The sequence below is a fragment of the Rana temporaria genome, chromosome 4, assembly GCF_905171775.1.
Source record: "Rana temporaria chromosome 4, aRanTem1.1, whole genome shotgun sequence".
In the NCBI taxonomy this organism is placed as follows: domain Eukaryota; kingdom Metazoa; phylum Chordata; class Amphibia; order Anura; family Ranidae; genus Rana; species Rana temporaria.
Window position 1 is genome coordinate 380,199,936 of NC_053492.1, and position 19,527 is coordinate 380,219,462.

The 19,527-nt window shown below is 48.7% G+C and overlaps 1 protein-coding gene across 1 annotated transcript in view; it reads right to left on the reverse strand.

Annotated features, from left to right (window-relative positions):
• The window catches only part of LOC120937639 (barrier-to-autointegration factor-like protein), a 270,321-nt gene that overhangs the window by 15,884 nt on the left and 234,910 nt on the right, over nucleotides 1–19,527 (reverse strand). The window contains exon 2 of the mRNA XM_040351023.1: nucleotides 2,022–2,152. Coding sequence (XP_040206957.1) covers nucleotides 2,022–2,152 — 131 coding nt within the window. The remainder of the gene's footprint in view (nucleotides 1–2,021; nucleotides 2,153–19,527) is intronic.

Sequence of the window (19,527 nt, forward strand, 5' to 3'; positions counted from 1 at the left end):
GTGTAGGAGGCCGGTGTTGTGACAAAATGACCAACCTGGCAGAATGTGCAACCCTCGTCACTTCCTGTGACTTGGAATCAGCTGTATCGCAAAACCAAGCGCACTGGCGCCCCATGGAGTCATACATCCCTTCAGTGGCCAACGTCGGTGATCTGACAATATGGTTCCGGCTATCAAGATGGTTCCTGTAAGGACTGCGCAGGCGCAATCCTTGCCGACGGAAATCACCGAACCTCCAGGGCGACGTGGAATTTGAGGTAAGTGGCCAGTCAGCCTCACGTCCTCGCTTCGCTCAGATGGCTCGCTACGCTTGCTCGGCCACCTGGCTCTTTTTTTTAACATCCTCCAATCCACGGGGATGTTAAGGAATGAGCCTGGATGCCGGCCGTGGTTCGGAGATTTCCGTCAGCAAGGATTGCGCCTGCGCAGTCCTTACAGGAATTATCTCGATAGAGGAACCATACCGACAAGTCATCGGCAAACACAGGAATTTGCCTGACAAAAATGCTTGACTACTGCGCATGCGCACGGCAGAAATCAACACTTATGACAATTACGTTGCTAAGCTCATCTTGATACACCTTACACTCGACATCAATTATATGCAAGTAGATAAGCTGACTCGATTGCTGAAATTAGTTGACAAGTAAAAAAAAAAAAAAAAAGGGTTTGGTGTAGCAAGATGTCTGCTGCCCTGCCTTCTTACTGTAGATGTGATGAGGTCGAGTGTAAGGTGCACCAAGATGAGCTTAGCAACGTAAATCTCGTAAGTGTTAGTTGATGTCTAGTATTTTGTCAGGCAAATTCCTGTGTGCACTGATGTGAGCCACTGAAGGGATGGGTTGCGCATGCGCAGTGCACTCGATTTTGCGATACAGCCGATTCCACATCACAGGAAGGGACACCGGTTGCACATTCTGCCCAGTTATTCATTTTGTCAGAACACAGGCTGAAGGAATCAACGCAAGCTTGATTGACTTAATGCACTTAGTAGGTTATCAACTTCAGAATGAAAACTGAAGATCATCTCTGTAAGGGCCGGTTCACACCAGATTCAGTCCAGTACGTTTTTTTTCTGCATTACAAATGCACAGACAGTAGATTATATGGCTTCCAATGGCATAGTTCACACACCGGTACAGGTTTTATACCGGTTTTGTTTTTTACTGCACTAGAACTCACTTAAAGTGCACCAAAAATGCATTACAGCAAAATAAACCCATGCAGGAAAAACAATAAAAAAACACACAAATGCATGTTTTTACATACGAGGCTAGCTTTTTTTTTAAACAAAATCTGTAGGAGGTACGGTCCCTCCTTTTGCCTGCACCTTTCCTGTACTCCAAACAAGAAAATAGACACCTGCCAGTCACGAAGCAAAGAACAAAAAATGGAGACCGACACCATGGCTGCCCCGTACAGAGATGAAGTGGTCTGCACATACAGACGCACATTATCCTTTTGGCTGCCAGATATTCAACATATTGTCCGATGTTCTATATTTTGCAACAAAGCCCTCCCGATTCTTACTACTGCAAGACCCCTTTCACACCGAAGCGTTTTTACAGCGTTTTAGCGTTAAAAAATCGCTATTAAAAACGCTCATAAAACACACACTCCATGCATCTCAATGGACCCTTTCACACAGAGTGACAATGGATGGCACAGTGACTGCGTTTAATAGCATGGCACAGTGGTGACAATGTATGGCACAGTGACTGCGTTTAATGGCATGGCACAGTGGTGCAAATTGATGGCATGGAACAGTGATGCAAATTGATGGCACAGTGGCTGCATTTGATGGCATGTAACAGTGGCTGCGTTTGATGGCATGTAACAGTGGCTGCGTTTGGGCACAGTGAGACTGCAATTTTTTTTTTCCTTTGCGCCCCCCCCAAAAATTTTGAGCACCAGCCGCCACTGATATACGGTAAATCTACAACTAATAGATATGCATGTCTGACTCTGAATTGTTACATGGTAAACCAAAGTGAATGATGAAATATTCAGATATGAAGTACCTTATCAAATCCTTGTTCTTCCAATTTGCCGCCAAGAACTTCTCCAATACCGGCCAGTGCTGTGACTGGTTTATCGCCCATAGGCTCAGACACAAAGTCCCGATGCTTCTGGGAAGTGTGCGACATATTTGCTGTAGAAATTACAAGACTTGAGTAGTTGGCCATTTTGGCAAAGAAATTTTTCAGATTCAGATATTGCATGTGAGGATTTGGCAAGATCAGGATTATGTACGTAGAGGTCGTTAGCCGATCACAGGAATAACACCCAACTAGCAGAAATGCTCACTTTTTCATACTGAATGTAGAACTTACTAAAATAAATGTGCAGTGGGGTTGCTAATCATTCCAGTGTGGGCCCAAAAGTGATCCTCTGGCTTTGGACTACAATTGAAGGGTTCAGTCCACTGAAAACAAATGCCTTAGTCTTTGGAAGATGTTGGAAAGTGAAGTTTTCTGAATCCTTAGGCTCTGATGGTGAGATCTGTGCACTAACTTTCTCAGAGCTAACCACTTGTGCAGGTATGAAAAGTGCGGTGTAGTTTTTCTAATGAGAAGAGTGGGTACATCCATTCTGTGCCTGGAGAAGAACATCAGGGCGGGTGGAAACTAGGGTGTAGATATCTCGCCACCAGTGTTACCAAGATATGCAAGAAAGAGGGTGACCAAGTCCATCAAAAATGTAAGCTTCAGATGGAACGCCCCTCTAAAAGACACCCAGAATATTGAGCTCTGTGCCATGCTAGAACAGTAAACTGGCACAGCAGCATGCTTGCCAATGGCTCTTGCTGCCTAGCAGAATTATTGTCCTTGATACACTATTGGCTTTATGTGCAGCCTGGTCTGCTAAGGTTACATATGCGTAGATGGCCACACGATTGCAGCGCTCTTAACCCAGAAGTGCCAGGCGGGTATCTGGTTTTGACTGGAATCTAACGGGAAATTACGAAAAATGCTTGCCGCTTCTGGTTTTCTGGAGACCACCATGGAGGTGATCGGAGATGATCCAGTCTCTGGTGACCTCTACGGCAAAATGGCTGGATTGGATGCCGGGCTCTCTGCCAGGACAGGAGAGCCCGGAGATGCACCGGAGGGAGGGGAACCGCTTCCACCGCCTTAAGACCCCTTTCACACTAGGGTGTTTTTTCAGGCGCTTTGGCACTAAAAAAAGTGCCTGAAAGAAGCTGCATCTGAAATCCCAATGTGAAATCCTGAGTGCTTTCACACTAAAGCGCCTGAAAAAAGCCACAGTGTGAAAGGGTTCTTAGCGGTGCTTTACCAGTGTTTTTTGGGCTCTGGCAGCGTGAAAGGGCTCTGAAAGCACTCAGGCTTTCACATTGGGATTGCAGATGAGGCTTCTTTCAGGCTTTTTTTTTTTTTTTAATGCCAAAGTGCCTGAAAAACGCCCCAGTGTGAAAGGGGCCTTAGAAATAATCTACTTGTTTCCATTGATTTTAATGGGCAGGGGCGCTTTAGGAGCGGTGTATACACAAAGAAGTGGAGAGGAGCTTTACAGACACCATTTTTAGCGTTATAGCGCCTGTAAAGTGTTTCAGTGTGAAAGCAGCCTCAGTTTCTCATCCCTGAGAAACAGAGATCCTAAGGCCCCTTTCACACTGGGGCGGGAGCCGCGGTGGCGGTATAGCGCCGCTAAAAATAGCGGCGCTATACCGTCGGATTTGCTGTGGGATTCGGGCGCTAGCGGTGCGGTATTAACCCCAGCTAGCGGCCGATAAAGGGTTAATACCGCCCACAATGTGCCTCTGCAGAGGCGCATTGCAGGCGGTATTGCCGCGGTTTCCCATTGTTTTAAATGGGAAGGAGCGGTATACATACCGCTCCAAAGATGCTGCTGACAGGAGATTTTTTTCTCTCCTGCCAGCGCATGGCCTCAGTGTGAAAAGCCCTCCCTCCGGCTTTCACATTGAGGTTGCTGGGCAGGAGTTTTTCAGGCGGTATAGCAGCGCTATTTTTAGCGTTGTACCGCCTGAAAAACTCCTCAGTGTGAAAGGGGTCTTAGTGAAAAGCAGCACACTGTACACACATTAAAGAGCTGCGAAGAAGCTGCTGGCAGGACTTTGATGACCTGCCAGCGCAGCACCCCAGTGTGAAAGCACTCTGGCTTTCACACTGGGATTGCAGCTAAGGCTTTTTCAGCGCTAAAGCGCCTGAAAAACGCCTCCAGCGCAAAGGGGTCTTATAGCGTAAAAAATAAAAACCGCAAAGGTGATCAAATACCACCAAGAAAAAGCCATTTGTGTAAAAGAAAAAGGACATCAATTTTGTTTGATTATAACGTCGCACAACTATGCAATTGTCAGTTAAAGCGACGCAGTGCCGTATCGCAAAAAATGGCCTGGTCGTTAAGGGGGTAAATCCTTCTGGGCTGGTAAAAAAAAAAAAAAACACGGACACAGATGCAGGCGGATGTAAATGGATGATCATGCAAGTACATCCACCTGCCCCCGATGAATCCTGACTGAATGCCTGTGTGAAGGGGCCCTGTTCTCCATAACCATGCACGCCCGGAGAATGCTGCATTGGACTGCTGTTTTACACCCAGTCATGTCGCCCTTATACACCGGCCATCTTTTCCTGGTTATTGTAGCCAGGTCCCGATGAGGCACACAGGCTTACATACTGTACATTGCCTTGAGGAATGGCCACCAAAGACTACCTTCGGCACGCTGCGCCAAGTAAGCACTACCTCAGGAGGCTGCGGCACAACTAGGCAAGAAATTCAAGTGATGGCCTGTTACACAAGAAGAAAAAAAAGAGGGGGGGGGGAATTTACCAAACACACCCATTATATATATATATATATAAATAAAAATACTAAAAGCCAGCAGCTACAAATACTGCAGCTCGTCACTCTGCTGCTCCCCCCGCCATCCTCAGTGAGGGAACCAGGAAGTGAAGCGCTCCGGCTTCAATAACCGGTTCCCTACCGCGCATGCGCGAGTTGCGCTGCGCCGCTGATTGGCTCCCGCTGTGCTCTGGGAGCCGAGTGTTCCCAGAGCACAACGGGGGGCTGCAGGAGGTGACGTCATGCCCGCACAAAACCCGAATCTGTGTGGCCGGAAGTGGGTGCAAATACCTGTCTTTAGACAGGTATCTGCACCCCCCTCCCCCCTGAAAGGTGTCAAATGTGACACCGGAGGGGGGGGGAGGGTTCCGATCAGCATGAGTTCCACTTTAGGGTGGAGCTCCGCTTTAAGGGTAGCTGTCCCAAATTTTAAATGTAACCCCCGCCTTGCCCCCGTCTAGCACCCACCTGATAAATCCGCACTTCACTGTAACACCAGTCATAATGGGCTCCATTCAGAGAAGAATCTCCCATGCGGTATTTAGGTGTCCAGATACAAAATCCATACCAGACCGTTATCTGAGCACGCAACCTGGCAGGCTGCAGGAAAGAGGGGGGACGAGAGAACGTTCCCCCTCCTAAACCATACCAGGCCACATGCCCTCAACATGGGGAGGGTGCTTTGGGTCCCCCCCCAAAACACCTTGTCCCCATGTTGATGGCTTGTTTACACTAGTATAGGGTGACCAGACATCCCCAGTTTCAGGGGACAGTCCCCTGATTGAGGACACTGTCCCCAGACCAAATCTGTCCCTGGTTTTGTCCCCAGATTGGATTTATTAGGGGGCAGGGGCAATTTCAAAGACAATCAGTGCAGAACTAAAATAAAAAAATTAGAATTACACACCCCCTCTCTGCCGTGCCTACTAGCATAGGGGGGCTGTATTTTTCCCATTATCTGTGCCCCCTTCTGATGATTATGTGCTGGTCGGAGCGGAGGGAATATTTCTTCAGTTTCGGGCACATGCCCATTCAGCTTCGCTTGCATGTTCTTCTGCCTTGGCTCAAATCCTGGCCAGCCACCTGCCTTCCCTGGCGGAGTGATCTTCCTCCGCTCCCCACCCAGTAGTAGCCGGAGCCTGAAGAGTAAGACTTGAGCGGCTGTGAGGCGGGCGGTGACGGGCAGAGAGTTGCTGATTGTTGCCATTACTAGTAAAGAAAAAATATGTCCCCGGATTTCATTTTAAAAATCTGGTCACCTTACACTAGTAGCAAGGACTGTCACTCCTCTGAAAAGCCATGCTTGCTTTAATTGGGGCTTGACAGGAGATAAGCAACATTGCCAGTTTTAACCCCCTAAATGCCCAACTGCTGCACTGCAACTGTGTGGCCCCATTCACCGAACATGACAGGGATTCTAATGGGATTATATGCAGGATATTTAAGTGTATTTTAATACCTCTGTTGTACTTGATTTTTATATAGATACACAAAGAATGATTACATTCCTGATGGTTGTGTGTAGGGCCATAACAACTAATCGATTATGAAATTAATCGATTACAATTTTCATAATCGATTAATCGGCCAGTAACAAATTGGGGTTAAAAAAACTAAAATTAGCCCTTTAGTACAAAAAAGCAAATTGCTACTGTAAATATTACTTTCATTGTCCTACAGTAAAAAAAAACCCTTACAGTAGCAATTTGCTCTTTTTGTACTTATTTTTGTTTTTTTTAACCCCAATATGTTACTAAACATCTCAGGCCTGGGTTAACACCTCTGTTTTGTGGTGCTTTTTGCAGAAACACACTACAGTTCATTTACATGTTTTCCTATGGGACACATGATTTTTTTTCAGCTGCTGCGTATTTTGGTTTCAATATACTTCAATGGAGAAGCTGCAGAAAAGCATGTAATGTGTTTTTGCGGCAATTTGGGTAGGTATCACATGGGTAGGTACCAGAGCATGATGGGATTGTGAGGTCTATATAAATCCGATGCAAGCCACGCACTTGTCATTGCAGCGAGGAAAGGCGACGTGTCAACATCGGGAGAAGAAGAGAAGTGAAGAACATGACGTCACGGCACGGAAGAAGAACTCACAGCACGGAAGGAGAAGAGGAAGAACCGGGGTGCGCCGAGTCAACAGCGGAGAGCGGCGAACATAGAAGGAGACCCCCGGAGAGTTGAGAAGACCCCCCAGATAGCGGAGAAGACCCGTCGGGATAGCGGAAGAAGAAGCCCCCCCGCCGAAGACGCCAGAGGAAACCCGCCGGGGGGTGGGGGCTTTTTTAAAAGCGACCCCCCCCGGCGGTGGAAGAGAACCAGACGGCGGCCCCCACCCACCCGAAGACGTCAAAGACGAAGCTCCCCTTGGTAAAAGAGCTAATAAAGAAGACAGGGGGAGCCTCCGGAGCAGAAAAATTAATTATTTTAAAAACCCTTGTGTGGTGTGTTTATTAACTTTGACATTTTTCCTACAGGTGAATGGTTAGGGGTACGATGTACCCCATATCCATTCACTTAGGGTGGGGGGCCGGTATCTGGGGGCCCCCTTATTAAAGGGGGCTCCCAGATTCCGATAAGCCTCCTGCCCGCATACCCCGACAACCAACGGCCAGGGTTGTCGGGAAGGGGCCCTGTCCTCATCAACATGGGGACAGGGTGCTCTGAGGTGGGGGGGCCGCAGTGCGCCCCCCTGCCCCAGAGCACCCAACCCCCCCATGTTGAGGGCATGCAGCCTGGTACGGCTCAGGGGGGGGGGCGCTCGCTCGTCCCCACTCCCTTCCTGGCCGGCCGGGTAGCGTGCTTTGGATACGGGTCTGGTATGGATTGTAGGGGGACCTCCTACGCCGTTTTTTTCGGCGTAGGGGGGCTCTCCTTACAACCCATAACAGACCTAAGGGCCCGGTATGCTCCTGAGGGGGGAACCCATGCCGGATTTTTATTTAAAATCCGGCGGGGACTTCCCCCTCAGGATTCATAACAAACGCCGCACACGTGTAGAATTGGCGGGAATCCAAGTCGGATCTCCCGTCGCTTCTATGACGGCTCTGTCTCCATCGCGGCAAGCCAGCTGGGCGCTGGCTCCCGCGATGGGGCTCGTAGGTGCTCAATCTCGCCGAGAAAGGGAGCGAGATTGACACAATATCGCGTGCACCTACTGTATCGCTGTCGGAATACAGTGATTAGAGCCTGTAGCCACTGATTGACAAATCCTTTTCCAGCATGTTCCTCCAAGAGAAGTTGATCAAATTCTATTGAGTGGGGAAAGCCAGTTGGTCTGAATCAGTGCATGGTCAGCTTTAGGGGGGAATTTTTTTTATAGCGGTTCATGAGGAAACCTCCAGACTTGGCTAGTCACCTTATTTGTCCGATATCTGCTTCAGTGAAATGTATTCTGAATTTCATATGATGTGACCAAGTGATGGAAAAGCAGCAGTGTACAAAAAAAGTAAGCCAACCTTAACAAGTGGTACAAAACAACCCTTTCACAATTCCTTCAGGCAAACCTATAACAAACATCAATTGTGCCACCTACTCAAAGATAATTGTTTTCAAGCATATGACAATCCTGGTTCAACTATGCTGCTTTCAGTCTCAATTACTACCCCAGCCTGCTTATTGAACAACAAATAAATATCATCACACTACTAATTAATTGAACAAAATCTGCAGAACCTATATGGGGGGGGGGGGGGGGTTGGTGGTAATGCAAACTGACATACATGAACATCAGGACCAAAAAGATAAGGACATCCTCTGATTCTGACAAAAGGTGTGTCAGAAGTGTGATATCCTGAGTATAGCTTGTCGGACCATTTATTAAATACTTTATTCTAGAAAACTGCAAACAGCAAGGGATACAATTCTCCCCCTAGCAGCTAGGAATAGGAACAACCAGCCTGGTTCAAGGTAAGAAAAACATATATTTTTTAGCAATTAGGACCCACAAAGGCTTCAAGATTTCCATTGAAGGGAACTCCACAACCAGGTAACGGTGTCCTGTTTAGATGACTTTTACAATCTAGTACATGATTTTTAATTGTAAGGAATAAGGGAATAAAAACATCTATTGCGCTTAGGCTAATAAAGACCTAAATAAATAGCAGCTGGCACAATACTGTTGGAGATCATAAACGATGGTATGTGATAGAGGGGCAGTACTGTAGTAAATAATGTCAAATATGAGTGATCAGTTCATAGGTATTCAAAGTGATGTTCCTAAACCGTTGTGATTGTAAATGACCGTCACCAACACCCAATCCTACTGCCTCTTACCCTAAGGTAAAAACATTTAAGCAGTAGGTAAAGGTAACCTCTCATGGTAATCGGTGCAGTCCTCATCTGCCAAGCATATCACTTCCTCCTGAGCAGAAATAGACTTGCACCAATAGGCAGGTAATGGATGCAGATTAGATTGTGTGATCCACACAAATGCCAATGGGAACTTCCACCACAATGATACTCGCATCCAAAGATCCTAAAAGGGAAGCGCACAACTACTGCTCTGTAAGTGAGGAAAAACAGATGAAAGCATCTCAAGCAAAAATTGAGTGGAAAAAGGAAACCGTGGCCACAAAAGACATTGATCAGGATACAGAGTCTATCAACGGCAGGAGAGTTTCTCAAATTATTCCAGAGATGGAGATCTTGCAGCCCTCTTATGAAGTCCAGTTTAAAGGAATTATCAAACTAAAGATCCCCCTGAACTTAAAGCGGAGCTCCCACGGCCATACAGTTTTTTTCTTTTTCGGCATTAATCTGTTTATAGCATAGTTAAACGGTACTTATTGGTTAGCTGTATAAAGTCCACCACTTTCCGATTTCTGTCTACAATAAGAGGTTATATTCTCCCTGGACCATGGTTTCCATTTTGATTGTGGGCATGAGAAGCCCACAAGCACTCATTCCCTTGTTGCTGTGAATGCTGCTCCCACTGCAATGACTCCTGGGAGCTATGACGGAAGCTCCCAGGGCACACTGCGGTTACAGGAAGTGACGCACTACCCGCATATTGTACAGACAGGAAGCTATGGGAAAACAAAGGGACTGTACAGATTAAAAACAATAAAACTTCTTTTCACTTGCATTACAGGCTGCAGTATGAATGAGCTAATGTCTTGAAATAAGGTGGAGGTCCACTTTAAGAAACTAAATGCAGAACCAGACTAAACTCAATAGGCAATTGAACATATGCATATTGAAAATCCTTACTGTAGGAGAGAGGGAAAAAAAAGTGACATTTGCTCCCTTGAACTATTTGCAGCAAATAGCTAGTGAGTAAATAAGTATTAATGACCAGGCTTGTTAATTGCCAAAATTTCAGATTCTCCAGCTCAATTAAAAAGTACTGGAGGGTCAATGTTCAAGGGAATTTCCCCATAACCACTCAATTAATTAAAAGGTAATGTAGTGGTTCTCAACCCCTGTCCTCAGGACCCACTAAGGCTGCATTCACACCTGAGCGATTTGTAGCCTGAAGCTATAAAACGCTAGAGGGGAAAAAATACATTATTCTCAATGGAGATGGTTCACATCTCCATTCCAGAACGCCTGAAGCTCAAACAAGTTCTGGACCCTTTTTTGTTTCGCGAATCGGGCTGATTTGGGCGTTTTTGAACGTTTGTATTCCCATGGAAACGCTCGATTCAAGTGTCTAGCGCGACAACGAGCGTTTCTACGGGCGTTTTGTCGCTTTAATCTGTTCTGTGAAATAGAATATTCACCCAGGAAAAAGATAAAAAAAATATCTACAAACATAGCAACAAATGATGAAAGAGATGATCATTTTTCCTATTGGCTAAAATAAAAAACAACAAAGTTCAAAAACGTCAGACAACGCTGTATGCAAACGCGCGAATACACGCCGGAAAATACGACCGAAAACGCTACGCTCAGGTGTGAATGCGGCCTTACAGGCTTGCAAGATAACTGAAATAAGTCACGGGTGATATCATTTGCTGCTCAGTGATTGCAGCATTCTAGTCTGCATCTCCTATGCCAGGGGTCCTCAAACTGCGGCCCGCGGAGGACTTTAAACCGGCCCGCCCGTCCCTGACAGGCAATGCCGGCCGGTTACACCGCAATCCCGCTGTAGGGAGCTGGTGGTGGTTGATGGATGAGGGATGGGGAGCTGGTGGTGGTTGAGGGATGATGATGATGAGGGATGTTGATGATGAGGGATGATGATGATGAGGGATGATGATGATGGGGAGCTGGTGGTGGTGAGGGATGATGATGGGGAGCTGGTGGTGGTGAGGGATGATGATGGGGAGCTGGTGGTAGTGAGGGATGATGATGATGGGGAGCTGGTGGTGGTGAGGGATGATGATGGGGAGGTGGTGAGGGATGATGATGGGGAGCTGGTGGTGGTGAGGGATGATGATGATGATGGGGAGCTGGTGGTGGTGAGGGATGATGATGGGGAGCTGGTGGTGGTGAGGGATGATGATGATGGGGAGCTGGTGGTGGTGAGGGATGATGATGATGGGGAGCTGGTGGTGGTGAGGGATGATGGGGAGCTGGTGAGGGATGATGATGATGATGATGGGGAGCTGGTGAGGGATGATGATGATGATGATGGGGAGCTGGTGGTGATGAGGGATGATGATGATGGGGAGCTGGTGAGGGATGATGATGATGGGGAGCTGGTGGTGGTGAGGGATGATGATGATGGGGAGCTGGTGAGGGATGATGATGATGGGGAGCTGGTGGTGGTGAGGGATGATGATGATGATGGGGAGCTGGTGGTGGTGAGGGATGATGATGATGGGGAGCTGGTGAGGGATGATGATGATGATGATGATGATGGCGAGCTGGTGGTGGTGAGGGATGATGATGATGATGATTGCAATGTTCTTGATCGGCTTGCAATTAATGATTGTGAGGGGGGGTTGCAATGAGGGGCTTACAATGATGATGGCGAGGGGGGCTTGCAATGAGGGAGTGATGATGGTGAGGTGGGGGGGGGCTTGCAATGATCGGTTTGCAATTAATGATTGTGAGGGGGGGCTTATAATGATGAAGGGGGAGGGTTGCAATGATCGTGAGTGGCTTGCAATGGTGAGGGGGGGGGGCTTGAAATGATGGCTTGAAATGAATTTTTATAGTCCGGCCCTCTAACGGTCTGAGGCACAGTGAACCGGCCCCCTGTTTAAAAAGTTTGAGGACCCCTGTCCTATGCTATACCCAGAATGTAGGACGACACATTTTTAGCTTAGCAGAATCTAAGACGTTGACCATTTTTCAATCAAGGGGTTAGATTCAAGTAGATTTGCCCATTTTTTACACATGCGCCGGCGCAATTGAGCAAGATTGCCACCTGATTCAGGATGCCTTTTGTGTGTAAATTTGCGCCTGTGTAAGCTTAAATTGAGGGCGCAAGCCAGCGCAAGTGAAAGTGGGTGTGCCCCTATGCAAATGATGGTCTGTCCGTTCAGCAGTGGCTTGCGCCCGGCGCATCCTCGATGGTGCATGCGCAGATCGAACGCGCCCGTGTGCACATGCGTGCAACTGCGCCTGTCCTACTTCCTGGGCTACGCCGGCCCACCTGCTTGCACTGAGCAAATAAATAGGGGCAGATCTGCGCATGTCCTGTGCAAAATTACATCCTGCTTTTTCCACCCCCCCTGAGCAAGGTAATTTTGCCCTTTATTTGCGATGGCACCTCCTCGTAGGGAAAAAAATAAAATAATAATTTCAATCTCTCTGAGATGGAGATTATGCTGGCGGCACTCACTCGCCATACTGCTGTCCTGTATGGTGCCCAGCGGGAAAGAACACCACCACAGCCCAAAGGAGGGCAATCTTTGATGCCATCACTTTGGACGTGAATGCGCTGGGCAATGAGGAGAGGACCTGGGACGAGATACAGAAAAAGTTAAATGATATGCGGCGTCGGGTCCGGGACAAAATGGTGTTAATCCGCAAGCATGCCAGGGGCACGGGAGGAGGACCAGCCTGCCCTTTACGTTTGAATGCGGAGGAGGAGGTGATTGCCCAAAGTTTCGCGCTGGAGCAGGTGGAGGGAGTCCCAGGGTATGATTCCACTGTTGGGGACTTGGGGACAGGTAAGTGTGTTTTATCTCATATTTGCTGTGTATCATGGGAGGGGGTAGAAGGGAACATGTGAGGGGGTAGAAGGGAACATGTGACAAGTGCATTTTATCTCATATTTGCTGTGTATCGTGGGAGGGGGTAGAAGGGAACATGTGAGGGGGTAGAAGGGAACATGTGACAAGTGTATTTTATCTCATATTTGCTGTGTATCATGGGAGGGGGTAGAAGGGAACATGTGACAAGTGTGTGGCTCCACCAACATGTATTTTTTTGTGTCATCCACAGATGTTGAGGATGAAGCTGGGCCGTCGTCGGCTGCAGGGAAACCTACGCCATCCCCACAACATCATGGGGTCCAGTCAACCCCCATGCAAGTACTGGGCATGTTGGTGGAGGAGGAGAGCAGCCATAGGCCATCTATGGAGGAGGAAGTGGTGGAGGAGTCTATTGACCTCCACCAGGAGGCCTCTATATACCTCCAGGAGGATCCCACCATCCCTGACCTCCCCACCACCCCCCCCGACCATAACGTCATCCCCCTCCAGGGCAAGCCCCTCCAGTGTCCCTCCCACCATTGTTGTCCCCTCCAGTGTCCCTCCCACCAGTGTGACCCCCTCCCCTTCTTCTCCCTCAGTCCGTGCCCCAGCCTCTCCTCCCAGGAAGGCTCTCTCCAAAACGAGGGGTGTCCCCTCAGGCCTCCGAGAGGGGCTGCAGGAGGAACAGGCCCGGCAGACCCGCCATATAGGGGCCATGGTGGGTGATTTGAGGCGGGTGGCGGACAGCCTTGCACCCTCCTCCTCCTCAGTGCAGCAGGCCCTCACCCTGCATGCTGACCTGGGGAAAAGAGACACCGAGAGCCTGGAGGAAGTCAGCGCGAACTGTCTAGCCATGGCCACCTGTATGGTAGAGCAGCAGGACGCCACCGCTTTGCTGAGAGCGGAGGTGAGCAGGTTGGCAGGGGCGGTGGAGGCCAACACTAATGCTGTGCGGGAGGAGGGGAGACGAAACTGGCGGCAACAGAGGAACACTACCACCCGGCAGCTGCGGATGTTGGCACAAACCAACAGTGTGCTCACCCGCCTGGCCAACGCCATGGAGGGCAGGCAGGCACCACCTGCCAGGAGTGAGGAAGTAGGGGATGCTGCTGCTCCCCCCCCTCCATCCCCACCCCATGCTCCATCCCCACCCCAGGCTCCATCCTCAGCCCAGGCTCCACTACGCCGACTGAGGAGCCAGAGCCGGGGCACCCTTGGCACCAGGATGATGAAAAGAAAAAAAAAAAAATTTCCCTGTGCCTTTTTTTTTTTTTTAACATATCCCTTGGTGCTCAGATAAGGAGCTTTTTCTATTTAGTTGGATTATGCTCATATGATGATTTGTTTTTGATATTTATTTTTTGCTCAGATTATGAGCTTTTCTATATTTATTTAATGCTCAGATTACGAGCTTTTATATTTTTAGTTTATGCTCAAAGTTTGAGTTTTTATTTTATTTTGTAGTCCCTACACACGGTGAGGAGTGTATACTACAGTGTGACTGGTGTGTGAATGGGGGGGGGGGGTCACTCCTGCTGGAAAAGGGGTGTCACCCTCTGCCATGTGAAAGGTGTATGAATGGACAGCAACAAAATTGGAGCCTTGACGCGGCGTTTCTGCTCCCTAATACCATGGGGTATCCTTGGGTCTAATCCAATTTTGGGTGCATGTGGGGTGTGTGTGCTAGGGACCACAGTGGTGTGCACGCGTGAATTCTACTTGTGACATGATTAATGTGTGTGTTTAACGTGCAAAGATACGTTCCACGAGACCACTCCTGATTGCTCTTCCCTCAGTAGACCGGGTAGAGTTTGTTGGGGGGGGATTGTGTGGTTCGGGGGTCAGGTCATCACATATGTCAATCTCCAGGCCCTTTCTCATGGCGAAGTTGTGCAGAATACAACATGCCCCGATGATCTGGCACACAAAGTTTGGGGAATACAACAGGGTACCCCCAGACTTATCCAGGCATCTGAAACGTGACTTCAGGAGGCCAAAGGTGCGTTCCATCACTGCGTGAGCTTCATTATATCTTTCCTCTCCTGGGGTTTGGGGGTTCCGGAATGGGATCATGAGATGGGGTCCCAGTGCATATGCCGCGTCACCTGGAAGGGAAAAGACAGGAGAATGTTAGTCATGCATGTGCCCCTCGTGATGTCTGCATCATGGGGGGGGACAGTCATACCTGACACCCATGTCACTCACCAACCAGCCAGTTGTCCCCATACATGTTCTGTTCAAATTCGGTGGGGATGCTGCTCTGACGGAATATAAAGCTGTCATGACAGGACCCGGGGTGTTTGGCACGGACATGCCATATGAGGCCTTGGACATCCACTATCACCTGGACATTGATGGAATGCCAATGCTTTCTATTGCAGTATATGTGCTCGGTCTCACAGGGGGGGCTGTAGTGCCACATGGGTGCAATCAATGGCGCCCACGGTGCGTGGGAATCTGGCAATTTGATAGAAATCTGCCACTGCCCTCTGCCGCTGGACCTCCTGGGTGGGTTTGATGAAGTGGTGGGACATGCGTCTGAGGATTGCGGGGATAACCTGGTGCACAAATCTGCTCATGGAGGATTGTGACATCCCAGCCACAATTCCACCTGTATGCTGAAAAGATCCAGTGGCCAGGAAATGCAGGGTTGCCACTACCTTGACCAGTGGCTCCACTGCATGTCCACAATGTGTCTGGCTGGTGATGTCATCATGCAGGATTGTGGCTAATTCCAGGATGACTTCAGGGCTGAATCTAAACATGCGATACACCTCCGAATCCCCCATGGCAAAGATGTTCCTGCGCACTCGGTATATCCTCTCTCGTGCCCTCCTACGAGTCGGTTCACTCAGTAGTATTGCTAGAACCATAGCTGCCCCTGGCATGTTGGCACACAGATGTGAGGTCCTGCAAGTGTGGGTGCTCTGCTTGCTCAGCTCGTCCGTAACGGTGCTGCTGTAGTTGCTCTCCAGCTGACCTGTAGACGTCTATTGCCAAGTTGCCCCTGCTTTTATGAGGAGCAATTTTGCCCTGGCCAAACAGCTCACACGCGCAGGTTTTTGAATCAGCGTTAGTTCCTCATTTGCATATTTGCTGAGGGAAAACAATGAGAGCGCAAGTTGCACCCTGCGCAAAAATGCACATTACATGCGCCTGGGCAGAGAAACTGCGTCCGTTGAAAAAAGCCTAATTTCAGGCTTAGCTTGTTTTCTGGGTCATCCGCATATTTGCCTGGGCGCAAATCCGTACTTGCGCGGCGCATATCGCGATTGTGCACGCGCAAGTCGTACCTGAAAACGGGCCAAGGTCTCCTGGGCAATCAAAAAATCTGTAGAGCGAGAGATAGAACTCAAAAAGTTAATCTTCTCAAGGAGAGCAATCCAAGTAATTGGGAAAGGACACCACTGCAGAATATAATGTAGGTTTGAATGTAGTATCGCCTTCAAGAATATATTTCTACCAGGGTAAGAAGCGGAAATCCCAGGGTGTAGAGAACTCAAACAATTCTGGAAAAATTGCACGAGGGGTGTAGAAATGCCAGAAGGAGCACCGATTGAGAGGTTACGACTTTTTGTTTAAACCGTTATTGAATGATGTCATATTTTACTGTTAATAGATACTGTCAGCTACATTTGATGTTTGTCATGATATCCTTTTGTATGCACTGTGGCCTGGATTCAAGAAGCAATTGCGCCTGTGTAACCATAGGTTACACAGCGCAATTGCTTACTTGCCCCGGCGTAACGAATGCTCCTGATTCAGGAACCTCGTTACGCCGACTGCAGCCTAAGATATGCGCGGCATAAGGCTCTTATGCCCGCATATCTTAGGCTGCATTCTTGCGATGGCCGCTAGGTGGCGTTCCCGTTGTGCTCAGCGTATAGTATGCAAATTGCATACTAACGCCGATTCACAACGTTGCGCGAGCCGTGCGTACGCAATTTACGTCGTTTCCGTACGGCGGTTTTCGCGTAAGGCTGCCCCTGCTATTAGCAGGGGCAGCCAATGTTACGTATACCCGTCGTTCCCGCGTCGCGAAATTTGAAATTTACGTAGTTTGCGTAAGTGAATCGTGAACGGCGCTGGACGCCATTCACGTTCACTTTGAAGCAAATGACGTCCTTGCGATGTCATTTGCCGCAATGCACGTCGGGAAAGTTTCCCGACGGAGCATGCGCTCTACGCTCGGCGCGGGAGCGCGCCTAATTTAAATGATTCCCGCCCCCTACGGGATCATTTACATTAGGCGCCCTTACGCAGGGCAAGTTTACACAGCGCACACGTAATTTACGGAGCTACTGCTCCGTGAATCGCAGGTAGCGCAGTAAATTTGCGGGGGCGCAGGGCAAAAACGCTGCCCTGCGCCTCCACAAATAAGGGGCAAATCTACCTGAATCCAGGCCTTTGATTTAAAGAAATGCCAGAAGGAGCAGCAAAACAAATGTCAGAATCAGAGGTCAAGAGTGGAGCTACAATGTAAAGCCTGAGCATCCAACCTGCTAGGAGATACAGGTGCATCTCAAAACATGTAAAAGAAAAAAAGAAAAAAAATTCAGTAATTCGATTAAAAAAAGTGAAACTCCTATTCTATAGATTCATTACACACTGTGATTTCAAGCATTTCTCTCCTTTATTTTGATGATTATGGCTTACAGCTAGCGAACATCTGAAATTCAACATCTCAGAAAATTTGAATATTACAGAAGACCAAAAAGAAAAAAAAAAGTTGAATACAGAAATGCTGACTTACTGAAAGCTCCATGTACAGTATAGTATGCACTCCTGAATCAATGTGGCATGGCAAGGAGTAGCATGTGGCACTGCTGAGGTATCATGGAAGCCCAGGTTGCTTTGATAGCAGCTTTCAGCTCATCTGCATTGTTGGGTCTGGTGTCTCAGCTTCTTTTTGACAATACCCTAGATCGGTGATGTAACGGTCACCATCGTTTACGACCTTCCATCCCATCCACGACAGCTCATCTGACACACAGACAAACCAGCAGGCCTCCCATTTCCCCAGAATCAAGACGAGACACGCAGCTCTGTACTTGTTTCAAATGAAGACAATTTTAATGGTTTCTTCTCAGCTTATATACAGTACACAGGTTACAGAAACAATCAAACTGTCCCCCACCCACATATCACACCTTGGGGGGCTTCAATCACATTCTTTTAGCGAATTTCTAAACATTCCTTCATTAACAGCATAACAAACAAAACACCATCACACACTGAGTTCCCTAGGCCAGTGTTTCTCAACCTTTTTCTAGTCGGGGCACCCTTAAAAAGTATTTTCAGTCTTGAGGCACCCCAGTCCAAGGCTTGGTTCACATTACGATGTGAACCAAGCAAAATCGTGCTCATTCCTAACACACAGACAAATGCTCTGCTCTTTAGGGGTACCATTAATTCTTAAATGGTACCCCACACATTGGAAAACGTGGGGTGCTTTTGCTGCAGTGCAATTTAAAAAAAAAAGTTTGGGGACTTGTTTCCCTGCATTTTGTGGGTACGGAAATAATGGACTGCCCTACATGCAGCTACACAGATGTGAACCAAGGGCTTGTTCACATGTCATAGGGGCGGTAAAACCACATGGTTGAGCTGTTTTTACCACCCCCAACTTCTCCACCTTTAGCTGCAGAGGCAGCAGCTGATGGTGTTCACATGCTGTGGCTGCAACTGGAGGTATACCGAGGGTGAATGGGGCTGCACTGCAACCAGAGGCGGCTCTCTAATTAGGCAGATTAGGCGATTGCCTAAGGCCCCGCGCTGGCAGGGGCCTCCCAGCCGCCTATTCTACCTGATGTGTGGCAGTGGAGGGAATGTCCCCCGATCGGCGTCCCCGCGGCCATTCTTAAGGCGCTCGTAGTACCTGCAACTAGCTTTTCCTCTGAGGGGCGGACTGACCGCCTGAGCACTCTGCACTGTGTCCGAGTCAGTGGATGGCTCTAGTACTGCCCTCCCCCAGCTCCTCCTCTTCTGCCGCCCTCCTCAGATTACTGCCATGTGCAGAGCACAGATAATGGCAACAGCCGAGCAGCTCCCTGGTCTGTTCTCCAGCATGGACCGTGCCACCTAGCAATCCTTGAGGAGCCAGTCGGCCAAAGCATCAAGGCATTGCATATACTTAGTCCTGCTGCCCAACATCGACAGTATCCCCAGCAAAATCACCACTGCCAGCCGCCTGTGAACTGTGACCTCACACACACAGAGCACTGACGATATTTATGCCACCTGGCATATGATGTCACCAGTCCACCATCACCTCCATGCACTATCCTCATCTTTCCCCCTGAGCCTGGCATCCCACCACCTGTCACCATCACCTCCATCCTCATCATCCCCCTGTGCCTGGCATCCCACCACCTGTCACCATCACCTCCATCCTCATCCTCCCCCTGTGCCTGCCATCCCACCACCTGTCACCATCACCTCCATCCTCATCCTCCCCCTGTGCCTGACATCCCACCACCTGTCACCATCACCTCCATCCTCATCCTCCCACTGTGCCTGGCATCCCACCACCTGTCACCATCACCTCCATCCTCATCCTCCCACTGTGCCTGGCATCCCACCACCTGTCGCCATCATCTCCATC